This window comes from Ascochyta rabiei, chromosome 15, assembly GCF_004011695.2.
Source record: "Ascochyta rabiei chromosome 15, complete sequence".
Lineage (NCBI taxonomy): Eukaryota > Fungi > Ascomycota > Dothideomycetes > Pleosporales > Didymellaceae > Ascochyta > Ascochyta rabiei.
This window is the reverse complement of record NC_082419.1, coordinates 605,215-617,426: the sequence shown is the minus strand read 5'-3', so window position 1 is coordinate 617,426 and position 12,212 is coordinate 605,215. Positions and strand designations below refer to the sequence as shown.

Genomic DNA, 12,212 nt, shown 5'->3' with positions numbered 1-12,212 from the left:
AAGGTGGGGTTTCACAAGCTGCACGCACACTAGGGAGCCCGGGCAGCGGAAGCAGGCAGACCCGTCTCGAGAAGCTTCTCTTGATTGCCACAGAAGTAGACGGTGGGCATTGCTTGTACCCAGACACTCACCATGGCGTATTCCTTCAGGAGCTTGCACCCGTAGCTTCGCTCATACTTTACTTTGTGTGCGAAAGCTTGCCGCAGTGCCGGGAAGGCTGCCACTGCTGTGGAACTGTCTCCTTCCTGTCAAAAGTTGAGCGCTTGTTCTGGGCTCAAAGGTTTCGTTTCTGCGACGCAGTGCCGAATGTCGCCATAGAATATTATTGCCGCATCGGGATTGTCAACATCGGCGCGTGGCGTATCATTCGTTGTCATTGTGAGGTTGGGAGACGTTGAACTAACGTTCTGATGCTCGCTAAGTTTAGGTCGTGCCGCAGATCTTCGCTTCAACCCTGCTCGAGACACTGAGAACGCCAGATCCCCATGTGCCCCACCCTGCATGCCGGGATCTTGTGTAAGTTCGGAGGAAATTGCATAACTTCAGGGACTTCGGGTGTGCCCAGCGGAGAGGCATAAGAAAAATCCACTGCGGGCTGCAAGGTTCAGACCGTCGGGCCCATACCGAATTAGATCGACTAAGCGGACCCTGTCCGCCACAGTGAATGCTTTGATGGAGGCAAACGATGTAGCGCATGCATGATCATGCAAGAGAGTGTGGAGAGTGGCGGTCGACGTTTCTGAAAACTGCCGTCTAGCTGCCTGGCTGACGAGTCGATCTATCAAGGCTGAGCAGCATAACATCTGCCGTGTTGTTGGCGAGAACGGACTGTTAACCAGAAGACCTGTGAGCTTCTTGGGTCATGTCTGTGCGTGGTGGAAATGATCAACGGCAGCAAAAGCCGAACCGTGCCTGCCGGGTAATCGTTGTGCCTGAAAGCTGGGGTTAAGTGACCATGCAGACTGTCCTTGAGCGACAAAGGTCATTTCGCTACGCTATCGTGGATTTGACACTCACCGTCGACAACGGTCAGCCACCTTTGGCTGGGGGAGGTGCGATTGTGACGAATGGGCGGCATGAGAAACTGGTGTCATCAAGCGAGCGCCTGCAATAGGCTTGCCCACACGTTTTGTCGGCGGGTAAGTAGGACGAGCACGGTCTGGACCGTTGCAGAAGCAGGTTTGATCTTGTGAACCATGAGAGAGCAATGTCGTCGTGACGATTGAGAAGTTGGGAATTTTGATTTCATTGTGGCTCAGATGGTATCATAGATGAAGCGCTCTGGGCACGACATGCGTTGTGACGGGGTAGTCACCTGGACCGAGACTCGACAGTGAATTGTCAGTGAGCGACTGTCTACGCAGATTTGGCATACTCTTCCATGTAGGAAGCAAGGAGCTTTGCACCGTCGAGGGAAACGGCGTTGTCTGTAGAGTGTACAGTTAGCTCAACGGCGTTGAGTACAGGTCGGTGGAATGGATGCTTACAATTGCTGGCGCGAATGCCCCCAACGCTGCGATGACCCTTTAGACCCAGCAGGCCCTTCTTTTCGGCACCAGCAAGGAATGCCTTCTCCTTGTCTGCATCCCCACCAGCGACCCTGAAGCAGATGTTCATTCTGCTACGCGCAGATTTGTCTGGCACAACACGGTAGACGTCAGAGCACTTGTCAAGCACCCCATAGATGAGGTTGGCCTTTTCGTCCGAGATTTCTTCCTGCCCACTGATGCGTTTGGCGCCGTAGGAGTCGACCAGTCCTTTCATCACCTGACCAGCGACCCAGACGTCGAAGATGGGCAGGGTGTTGTACAGCGAGTTGTTCTTTGCTATTGTGGGGTAATCCAGGACGATAGGTCCCACTGCGAGGTTGAGCTCCCTCAGCAAATCTGGCGAAGCGTAGGGCGACTGGGGAGGAAGCAGGGACTTGCGGAGGATGGCAATGGCGATACCTGTGTTGCCAATGTTCTTCTGGGCGCCACCGAAGATGACGCCGTACTTGTTCACGTCCACCTTGCGGGAAATGAAGTTGGAAGACATGTCAGCAACGACAATGGGCGCATCTTCACCTTGGAGGCTCTTGGGAAAAGAAGGAAACTCGACGCCGTCGACAGTCTCGTTGTCACAGAAGTAGACAAAGGCAGGACCGCCCGATGAGGGCGGGGTGAGGTTCCACTGGTCCTCGGATGGGATCTTGCCAAACTTGCCATCATTGGCCTTGCGAGCGTCTACTGCAACGTTGACGTGCTTGGCGCCTACCAGGCGTGCAGCTTCCTGCGAAGCCTTGAGCGACCAGGAGCCTGTGACGAGGTAGTCGAGTTTGAGCTCGTCGTCCACAACCTTTCGGAGCCTCGTCAGCACCTCGTCCTTGTTGTCTCCGACTTGTTGGGCAATCTCGGCGCGCTTCTTCTCTACCCATATCGACACAAGATTGTAGACGGTCGCACTGAACTCGCCGCTGCCGCCGCTCTGGAGGAAGAGGATGTCGTAGTCATGGGGGATCTCGAGCAGGTCGCTCAGGGCCTGCTTGGTCTCGGCAAGGATGGCGTTGGCCTCTGGCGAGCGGTGGGAGATCTCGCAAAGGCCAAGGCCTTTGTCCTGGTAGTTGAGCAGCGCTTGCGATGCCTTCTCGAGGACGGCGGTGGGGAGGGGCGCGGGGCCAGCGCCGAAATAGTTGACGTCAGAGCGTTGCACCATGGCGGCAATGCAATGGAGCGGAGGCAGGCGTGGAGGCAGGCGTGGAGGCAGGCGTGGAGGCAGGCGTGGAGGCAGGCGTGGAGGCAGGCGTGGAGGCAGGCGTGGAGGCAGGCGTGGATGAGGCAGGCGTGGAGGCAGGCGTGGTGTGTGAGGGAGAGGGTGAAGAGGTCAGCTGCAATGGAACCCAAGAGTCAATTGACCGGAGGCTGTGTCTGCGGAGTGGAAATTCTCGAGCTGTCGCGTCATAGCATGACTCCCCTTCCACTGCTCAGGTGTGAGTCGCGCCCGTCACGGTGCCGCCAGCCGCCAGACCGGCATTCCGTTGCATCAGGACTTGCACGAGGAACGTGTCCACGAGTGCATCCAGCCCCCTTGGACCAGCCGTCCACGGCGGCTGCCCGCATGCTGCCGTCGATGCCTTGGAGAGGAGTCGTTGGCCGTCTGCAGAAGGCGGCCAATCACCACCGAGCGGCCCTGATGAGCTGGGCTGCCGGCTGCGGTGTCGGCGCGGCCGGACGCTGCACAGGCTGGCTTGGCGGCCGAAAAATGTCTGGGGAAAGAAAGGCGCATCGCGAATCAACACCGAATCCACCGAGTTGTCCATCTGGGAGCAATGGCCATGTCACTGCGAGCTGCGCGACTCCTGGGCCGCCGAGTGGCTGTCGTATGTCTGGTGATGGCTGGCTTGCGTGGGATGCGTGCTGACTGACGTCTTTGTAGCTGCCCTCGAGTCTTCGCCTGTCCCGCGTCGCGACGCAGTCCTCTCGCCTCAACCTCGCCCCACGCGCTTTCGGCACGACAGCTGCCCGCCGTGACACACCGGACGTCTTCCCCTCTCTGCGGGAAGGCCCTGCCGCCAACTTCCTCGGCACCTTCCAGGAGACCCCCAAGACGCCGCAGACCCTCACAGAGAAGATTGTCCAGCGCCATGCAGTCGGCGTCGCAGAGGGCAAGCTCATCCGCTCGGGCGACTATGTGACCCTGCAGCCCGCCAAGTGCATGACCCACGACAACTCGTGGCCTGTTGCGCTCAAGTTCATGTCCATTGGCGCCACCAAGATCAACGACCCCAAGCAGATTGTCATGACCCTCGATCACGACGTCCAGAACAAGACGGAGAAGAACTTGAAAAAGTACAGCCAGATCGAGGACTTCGCCGCCAAGAACGACGTGGTCTTCTACGGCGCTGGACGCGGCATCGGCCACCAGATCATGGTCGAGGAGGGCTACGCCTGGCCGGGCACACTCGCCGTCGCCTCGGACAGTCACTCGAACATGTACGGTGGCATTGGATGTCTCGGCACGCCTGTGGTGCGTACAGATGCTGCTAGTATCTGGGCCACCGGGAAGACTTGGTGGCAGGTCCCGCCTGTGGCCAAGGTCACCTTGAGCGGCACCATGCCCAAGGGTGTCACTGGAAAGGACGTCATTGTTGCTCTCGCGGGCCTCTTCAACAAGGACGAGGTTCTCAACCACGCCATCGAGTTCACGGGATCCGACGACACCCTGCGCACGATCCCCGTCGACGACCGCCTTACCATCGCCAACATGACAACTGAATGGGGTGCTCTTACTGGTCTGTTCCCCATCGACTCGGTCCTGCACGGCTGGCTTCGCGCTAGGGCTACGTTGGCAGCCATGGGCGAGGGCGAGGCCAAGGACCACCATCAGAAGCAGTTCGTACACGAGCGCATCGACGAGCTCTTCACAGCTACCGGCATTGTCGGACAACAGCTTGGCCACATCTGGAAGCCGGCGTTGGCTGCCGACAAGGGAGCTGTCTACGCCAAAGAGCTCTTCCTCGACTTGTCCACCCTGTCACCCTACGTCGCTGGTCCCAACTCCGTCAAGGTCGCCACCCCTCTCATCGAGCTTCAGAACCAGGACATCAAGATCAACAAGGCTTACCTCGTCTCGTGCACCAACTCCCGCGCATCTGATCTTGCGGCCGCTGCCAAGGTCTTCAAGGAGGCCGCTGCTGCAAACGGCGACAAGGTCCCCAAGATCCCTGACCACGTCAACTTTTACATCGCTGCTGCATCCATCCCGGAGCAGAAGGCTGCTGAGGAGTCCGGTGATTGGCAGACTCTCCTCGAAGCAGGTGCTCAGCCACTGCCTTCCGGATGTGGTCCGTGTATTGGCCTGGGTACAGGTCTGCTCGAGCCCGGTGAGGTCGGCATCAGCGCCAGCAACCGTAACTTCAAGGGCCGCATGGGCTCTCCCGACGCCAAGGCGTACCTAGCTAGCCCCGAGGTCGTCGCCGCCAGCGCGCTTTCCGGCAAAATCTCCGGTCCCGGATGGTACGAAGCACCCGAAGACTACGCGGGTGTCCGTCGCGGACAAGGCGACGGTATCCCTGAGGAAGAGCGCATGATGACCATCGAGGACATGATCGAGAAGGCCATCAAGGATGCGGAATCAGCCATTGGCGCCTTTGACACCGAACCTGACGTCCAGGCCGCCAGCGAGCCCGCAGCAACATCTCCGCAAGCCGAGACCCTCACTGAAATCCTCCCCGGCTTCCCCGAGAAGATCTCCGGTGAGATTGTCTTCTGCGACGCAGACAACATCAACACCGACGGCATCTACCCCGGCAAATACACATACCAGGACGACGTAAGCCGCGAGAAGATGGCCCAAGTCTGCATGGAGAACTACGACCCCAGCTTCGGGCAAAGCGCAAAGGCCGGCGACATTCTCGTCTCGGGCTTCAACTTTGGCTGCGGCAGCAGCCGTGAGCAGGCCGCGACTGCCATCCTGGCCAAGGGCATCCCGCTGGTGGTTGCTGGCAGCTTCGGCAACATCTTCAGCAGGAACAGCATCAACAACGCGCTGATGGGCGTTGAGGTGCCCAAGCTGGCCAACAGGCTGAGAGACGTCTTCTCGTCCAAGAGCGTCGAGACGAGCCAGCAGGCTATCAAGGAGCCCAGCCAGAACAGCCAGTCGCTTGACTCGCCGCCACCTGCTGCTACCGCTCAGCCCGCCGAGGCCAGGCAGCTGACTCGCAGGACCGGCTGGACGCTCGAGTGGGACGTTCGCAGGAGCACTGTCAACGTGCAGGAGGGCCCCAACGGAGCCAAGTGGAACGTCAAGGTCGGTGAGCTTCCTCCCAACGTGCAGGAGATCATCGCTCTTGGTGGCCTTGAGAACTGGGTCAGGAAGGAGATTGGCGGTACCGTTTGAACGCTGTCAAATCTGTGTATACCCATTTAGATACATTGCATGGGCCGGCGTTCGTTTTGTCTAAGATTATATTGTACAGGTTGCTTCCCTTGTCCAAAAGCTGGTTCCGCGCACCCTTCTGTATGCGCTTGGCTACGGTTGTAGCATATAGACGAGAGCTACAACGTATCAAAACCACTCCTCATCAGGGCTTCACCGCTGGCCGTCCATGTCGTCGCCTACTCGATCGTCTCCTCCGTCACCGATAGAACCTTGCGAGGACCACTGAAGAACTGCTGGCCGCCCTCAGTCCGCTTGTGTGTGACATGGAACGTCACGTGTTTGTCGTTCTTCCACTCCTCAAAGCTTGCTCGGCCCTCTTCGTACATTGCCGCATCGTCCCTGCGAATGTCATTCTGCGCGCCGCTCCATGAAGGCAGTACGGGGCGCTCAGGGCGCGTGTTCTCATCGTTATGAGACTGCCTGCCGCGGCCTTGTTTGCCCTTCCTGCGGCTGTTCCCGAACTTGCGCTGGTATTCAGGTGTGGGCGATGCAATTTCGACGACTTTCGTTTGACGAACAGAACCCAGGGCGTATCCTGCAACAAAGCCGCAGAGAAGAGCGATCAGCGCTGCTCCTACGGCAACCGATTGCATTACGTCGCAAATTTGGGAGCGTACGACGAGGAAATCGAAGAGCCTGCAGGCCATGGAGAAGAGTTTTACAAGTACAAGGGCTCCGATGATGACTGCCAGTGTAGCAGTCGCAGTGATCAAGGCCATTGTGAAGGTATAAGTCAACGTCTTGACGATAACGCGGCGTACCTTATCCAGTGTCTCTGAAAGGGCGCGCTGTGGACGAACAGCAAGTTCCGCCTCAATCGCGTTGTCGTGAAGCTCTGGCGCAGGCATATCTGGGACTGGGACGCCGAGGAACCTGCACAGTGGCACCCATGCAACCAAGTTGTGGATCTCGAGAAGATTCTTCTCCCGAACAGCCTCACGAATGACTTGCTCGTTGATTCCAACACATTGGGCAAGCTCCGAACCACCGTTGAGCATGATGAACTGGTACATGTTGCCATGATAAACAGGATCGAAATGGCACCAGAAACGAGATGCAACCCTCTCAAGGAGACCAGCAACTGCCGAGGCGTCGGGCTGGCGTGTCACTAAGATGACTTTGACGTTAGGGTACAGTTTGACGAAGTCGCCATCAAAGAAAGAGGTAGGCGCGCCTACAAGGGCGTTGTGGTCGCCGATCAGCTTATCGTAGTCAGACTGGTTGTACGGCCTGCCCTCGTTGCGCAGGCGAGCAGCTTCCACCCATAGCGGGAAATCACGCTCGTACCGATTGCTTGCTGCTTGAAAATCGTAGACTTTGAAGTTGAGCTTCTTGAGAGCATCACCAATGCCTGTCACCGATGTCAGTAACGCACGAGACTGTTCGCCATATGGACCTTACCATCAGTACCGCTCCCAGGACGGCCGATAACAATGACCTGCTTGAGTGATCGAAACTTGCTGGGGTCGCTGTCGAGCAGGCGAGGTGGCGGTGTGGCGGCTTCAGCTTCAACTGTGCTTGCAATGGAGAAACCAGTAGTGACACGAGCGTCCATGGCTAAGGGTTTTCGGTCAAACGCAGGTGTGTCGGCGGCTGATATGTTGACAGGAGATGTGGTGGGAGAGATAGTAGCGGCCTCCATCGTGTTAAAGAAAGACTCGAGCTTGGAAGTGAAGGCATAAGTATTCGAGAACAGCTCTGGTGTCGGTGCTCACACTGCGTCTGTGCGTGCTGAAGTGAGCAGGAAAGCTTCGGCCTGGTGAATCAGATGAGTTGGTTCACTTTCACGGTGAGATGGCAGGCACCTAGCGTGTATGGTATCGCCCGCGCCCTGAGCGAATCATCGGCAGCAGTGACGCATGACGAAACTTGACAGATTTCCCAATGCAGTGTGACTTTAACCAGAGACGAAGGAAAGTGAATGGAGACTTTGCACAAAGGTATGATTTTCATAACGGCAGCTTCATTTCATGCTCTACGTCTGCTTGTGACTTAGCTAACTCGCTCGAGGTGAACCCCTCACATCAGGTCTTCCACATCACTTTCCAGACGACACACATGTTCATGGCATGTACCAAATGAGTCGCAAGTGCTAGCTACTCGACAAACCCAACCTCCACCCAGCGACCCAAACCCACCGATGAGAACTCACAATGCCTACCATTTCCCCTTCGCAGGCGATAAATGCTGCACCAGCTCATCATCTGGATCGTCCACCCAGAGTGCCTTCACATACTCTGCCTGACAATGAACTTCCTTTGTGGTCCTCGGAGACTGTTTCGGACGCCCCGAAGTTGCCGTTGGGCTGTCGTAGGAACCCACTGCCTCTTTATCATCCAGCGCGAGCTTCTTCCCCTTGCCCAAGCCAGGGCTGTACTTCTTCGTCAGTGTTCCATCACGATTGAGGATGCCGTTGCGCTGGAGCGTGTCGTAGCTGACAGGCGCAGTCTCCGCAAGTGCTAAGAAGTTTTGCTTGCTGAGGTTGGCGACGAGCGGTGTCTGTGATTCTGGATTTGACACACAGCTGGTGCGTACAACGGTATGATTGCCATTTCGGAGGTAGGAGACGTTCAAGCTGGGACCTGCTGGGCGATGAACTGCTGTCGTTAGGACAATGCGGACTATATCATTACTTGTTGGCGAAGTGTTTTTATTGTTGGCTCGAGGCGGTGGCGATGATGATTCAAGTGAGGTGAGACTAGACGACTCTTGTGTTGCCGGTGCCTGGACAACATGCTGATGCCTCCACGAAGAGAGATGCGAAAGAACAATCCAAAGAATGCTCACACCGATGACGATAACGAAGACGGAGGCAGGCTGATGAAGAACACGGTGCTTCCACTGTGTAGTCATGCCGCTGATGCTGACGAACCGATCGATATGTACTTGAAGTTGGCAAAGCCCGTCGTCAACCATGGTCTCGATACCAGGAGGCTCCCAATGAACAAGCATCAGCCACCCGAGAGCCATGACGATAAGGGGTTGGCAGGGGTATATTTGTGTCAACCCCCCAACGATGATGGGTTGGTTGAAGAAGCAGAAAATTACCAGCAAGCAGCCAAACGCTCCCAAATACCACACTTATATGTGCAAGACGCTGGAACAAGCGCGAGCAATCCATCGAGTGAAACACATCAAATAGAGCGCGATTGCACGTCTCGAGTGGAAGACATGTCTTTACGCACGAAATCACCTCGAACCGGAAGCCAAAAGATCACCATACTGCGTGGAACGAATGTGTTTGAATTTCGCATAATCGCATACCAGACTCTGCTAAAGTGAGACAAACGCACCCTCCCATCATCACAGCCCATTCCCTTCAACACAAAGCCAACACTCCCAAAACAGCAGAGCAGAGCAGAGCAGAGCAGAGCAGAGCAGAGCAGAGCAGAGCAAAGCAGGTTCCAAGCCACTAGACGCACGCACAGTGAATGACAAAAAGGCCATAAGACCCACGTTTTCACTGCATAGATTTCCACTTCAGTTACAGAGGTGGTGGTGCGTGAGCTTGTTGAGGTGGGAGAAATTGAGTCGGTGGTGTGTTTGTTTCGCGTGTAGGTAAGTAGTCGTGGATTTACCGCTGATCAGAAGAAGGTTCTCTGCAACACCTCGCCGGCTCTGCATCCAAAGAAATGCCCAAACGCCGCGCCAAATGCTTATAATCATGTACATGAAGTGATGCGTGTCCGTACGTAAGCCTAATCACCCAAGCCATACCCACCAGAACAACAGTATCAGCGCGGCGAAGAAGGCCAACCACGCCTTCCACCCTACGCCCGTCTTCTTCGCCATACTCAGCATTCGGTTCATGGTGCCTTTGATCTTGTTCCTGCTGTTCTCAAACTGGTCGTTCATTTTCTCAGCGAGGGTCGTCGAGTCGCGAATTTCGTCACCGATGAGGTGCGTCAACTAGACAGACCAGGGCGTTAGCAGCAGCTCCAGTGCCATGAGGGCAGCTCAGTTGTGGCGTCATGAGTTTACACGTACATCCTTCAGCATCTTCACTTTCCCAATCAGCACCCCCGTGTGCTCCTCGTTCTGACTCTCCAGCTCGTCCAGCGTCGCACTCGCGTACTGGCCCTTTGAGTTCGGCGTCGCGCTTCTGTAGCCCCCTAGCCCCCCGTCTCTCGCTCCACCGTCCCTTCCGCTGCCACCTACACCATAGCCTCCCCCAGCCCCGTAGCTGCTCCCGCCGTACAAGCTCGTGTTCGCATTCGCGCTGGGATAGGCGGAGAATCCTGGTCCTTCAGACGAGGAGGGCAGGCCGTAGCCCCCTGTGCTGTTGTATGGCGATGCGCGACTCTTGTTTTTGGATTTCGAGGGCGAGGCTGATCGGTTGTAACTGCTGAAGAGGTCGTCACGGGCTGTGTCGCGGCCGAAACGACTGGACATTATGGGCGTGTTGCGGTGCGCTGCTGGACAATTTGATCTTGGCTAATTATGCGCCGCAATGCGCCGTGGATTTGTTGCGAAAAGCTGGTGCTGAGTGGAGGCTGTTGGCGTTGATACGCTGGGTCTGAGGTCGGAGGTGAACAGGTGTGGGGTGCAATTGTGGAAACTGTGGAGGACACTTGTCGATGCGCCGTCGATTTTTGGGACGATGCTGGGGTGCTCGGAGGATGAATGGCTAAAAGCCGAACAAAGCTACACATGGCACATGGCACGCGTTAGCGGCTGCCTGCTGCGCCGTTGAGCTCTGACGTCGACCGAGTCTGGAGTAGTACTCGTTGCTGCATCTGACTGTAGTGCCTAGATAAGTTCACAGTGCATGAAGTGGGAGTTGGGATGAATATATATTTCCACAACTCCTAGCACTCTAGTCTCAAGGTATCTCAGAGCTAGACCGCACAAGAGCAATATGCACATACACTGTTGAAACAGGACTTCCTTCCAATGCACCAGCAAGTAGATCCAACAGAATCGCAGTTACAAGCACAGAGACCGTTGGAGTTCCATTCCACCGTGCATCCACCATGCTAAAGCATGTGGAGACCGACTTTTCCGCTGCTCCAGACTGCACCAGTATGCATCCTTGAACGCATTCACGCTGCTCATGGCCTTTCATCCCGCCTGCTGATCCTAGATTGCTTTCACGCAATCTAGTTCTTAAGGCCAATCTTGTTCAACAAGCTGCCGGTCTGTCCAGCAACGTGAGCCTTGCCGTCAAAGACCTTGAGCAAGCTCTTCCAGACCTGGCCAGGCTCTTGGCTTGCATCGATGGGCTTCCAGATGCCAGTCTTTTGGTAGTAGTTGACAACGGGTGCGGTCTGTGCGTGATATGTCGCAAGACGCTTCTTGAGTGTCTCGGCGTTGTCGTCGGAGCGCTGGATGAGGGGCTCGCCAGTGACGTCGTCGGTCATGTCAGACTTGGGAGGGTTGAAAATCTTGTGGTATGAGCGGCCAGACGCGGGGTGGACAAGGCGGCCAGTGATACGCGAGACGAGCAGCGAGTCGTCGATTTGCAGCTCAACAGCGTGCTGCAGGGGCTTCTGGGTGGCTGTGAGCATGCCGTCGAGCTTCTCGGCCTGAGTGACTGTTCGTGGGAAACCGTCCAAGATGAAACTGAGGAACAATGTAGGTTAGCAACATATCCCCAGTGTAGCCGGCCAGTGAGAGCCTTGGGGCTAGGTATAAGCTCCCACGTACCCGTTCTTGCACTCCTGGTTGGTCTCGAGCTCAGTCTTGATCATGTTGATCATGATCTCGTCGCTGACGAGACCTCCAGCGTCCATGATCTTCTTGGCCTCGCGACCGAGCGCTGTCTTTGCAGTAACCTGTGCGCGGAGCATATCTCCAGTAGCCTGCCCTTGTCAGCGATTTCGGCTCACAACCAACCACAGCCATTTTTGTGGTTCGCGAGGCTGTCCAACGTACGAGATGGCATGCGCAGAACTTGTCCTTGATGCGCGGCGCTTGTGTACCCTTGCCTACACGTTTGTGTTAGCAAAATCCCCGTTTCCCCACGTGCAATCGTCCGAGAGACGTACCAGCACCGGGCGGCCCCATGAGGATCATCCTGACGCTCTCCTGTGACTGATCCGCAATGCCAACCTGGCCCTGCAGCCTGGTCTCGAGCTCTGCAATGCGCTTCTCGAGCCTGGAGACGGTGCTCTGCAGGTCAGAGACCGCCGAATCTGTGAGAGGGGCCATGGTGTCGAAAGATGAACGGAGCGCGAGGAGACGCTACGGATGTTGTTGAGGCAAGAGTGATGGGCGTCGGGGTGGTGCGCAATGGCAGTCGCAGGAAAAGTCGATGAGGTTGGAGAGCTTGGAGTTCGCGTGTCCGCAGCTCG

General features: G+C 56.5%; 6 protein-coding genes across 6 annotated transcripts, besides 1 other annotated feature; 1 reads left to right on the top strand and 5 right to left on the bottom strand.

Moving 5' to 3' along the window:
• Positions 1–1,356: 1,356 nt before the first annotated feature.
• Positions 1,357–2,694, bottom strand: EKO05_0008658 (Phosphoserine transaminase; the record flags this gene model as incomplete). The annotated part of the gene is made up of 2 exons (XM_059637345.1): positions 1,357–1,427; positions 1,488–2,694. 2 exons carry the CDS (start codon positions 2,692–2,694, stop codon positions 1,357–1,359), a joined length of 1,278 nt encoding a protein of 425 aa, XP_059493328.1.
• Positions 2,695–3,307: 613 nt separating this feature from the next.
• On the top strand, positions 3,308–5,877 carry EKO05_0008657 (Homoaconitate hydratase; the record flags this gene model as incomplete). Its single annotated transcript, XM_038941653.1, has 2 exons — positions 3,308–3,358; positions 3,415–5,877. 2 exons carry the CDS (start codon positions 3,308–3,310, stop codon positions 5,875–5,877), a joined length of 2,514 nt encoding a protein of 837 aa, XP_038796194.1.
• Positions 5,878–6,095: 218 nt separating this feature from the next.
• Positions 6,096–7,561, bottom strand: EKO05_0008656 (uncharacterized protein; the record flags this gene model as incomplete). Its single annotated transcript, XM_038941605.1, has 2 exons — positions 6,096–7,270; positions 7,321–7,561. 2 exons carry the CDS (start codon positions 7,559–7,561, stop codon positions 6,096–6,098), a joined length of 1,416 nt encoding a protein of 471 aa, XP_038796193.1.
• A 515-nt stretch (positions 7,562–8,076) lies between these two features.
• On the bottom strand, positions 8,077–8,889 carry EKO05_0008655 (uncharacterized protein; the record flags this gene model as incomplete). Its single annotated transcript, XM_038946588.1, has 1 exon — positions 8,077–8,889. One exon carries the CDS (start codon positions 8,887–8,889, stop codon positions 8,077–8,079), a length of 813 nt encoding a protein of 270 aa, XP_038796192.1.
• Positions 8,890–9,265: 376 nt separating this feature from the next.
• Positions 9,266–9,320: a tandem repeat.
• Positions 9,321–9,621: 301 nt separating this feature from the next.
• EKO05_0008654 (protein transport protein bet1) lies at positions 9,622–10,311 on the bottom strand (the record flags this gene model as incomplete). Its single annotated transcript, XM_038941771.1, has 2 exons — positions 9,622–9,828; positions 9,907–10,311. The coding sequence occupies 2 exons, from the start codon at positions 10,309–10,311 to the stop codon at positions 9,622–9,624; spliced, it is 612 nt and encodes a 203-aa protein (XP_038796191.1).
• A 707-nt stretch (positions 10,312–11,018) lies between these two features.
• Positions 11,019–12,069, bottom strand: EKO05_0008653 (Adenylate kinase; the record flags this gene model as incomplete). Its single annotated transcript, XM_038941709.1, has 4 exons — positions 11,019–11,481; positions 11,566–11,720; positions 11,794–11,846; positions 11,907–12,069. The coding sequence occupies 4 exons, from the start codon at positions 12,067–12,069 to the stop codon at positions 11,019–11,021; spliced, it is 834 nt and encodes a 277-aa protein (XP_038796190.1).
• Positions 12,070–12,212: the final 143 nt, after the last annotated feature.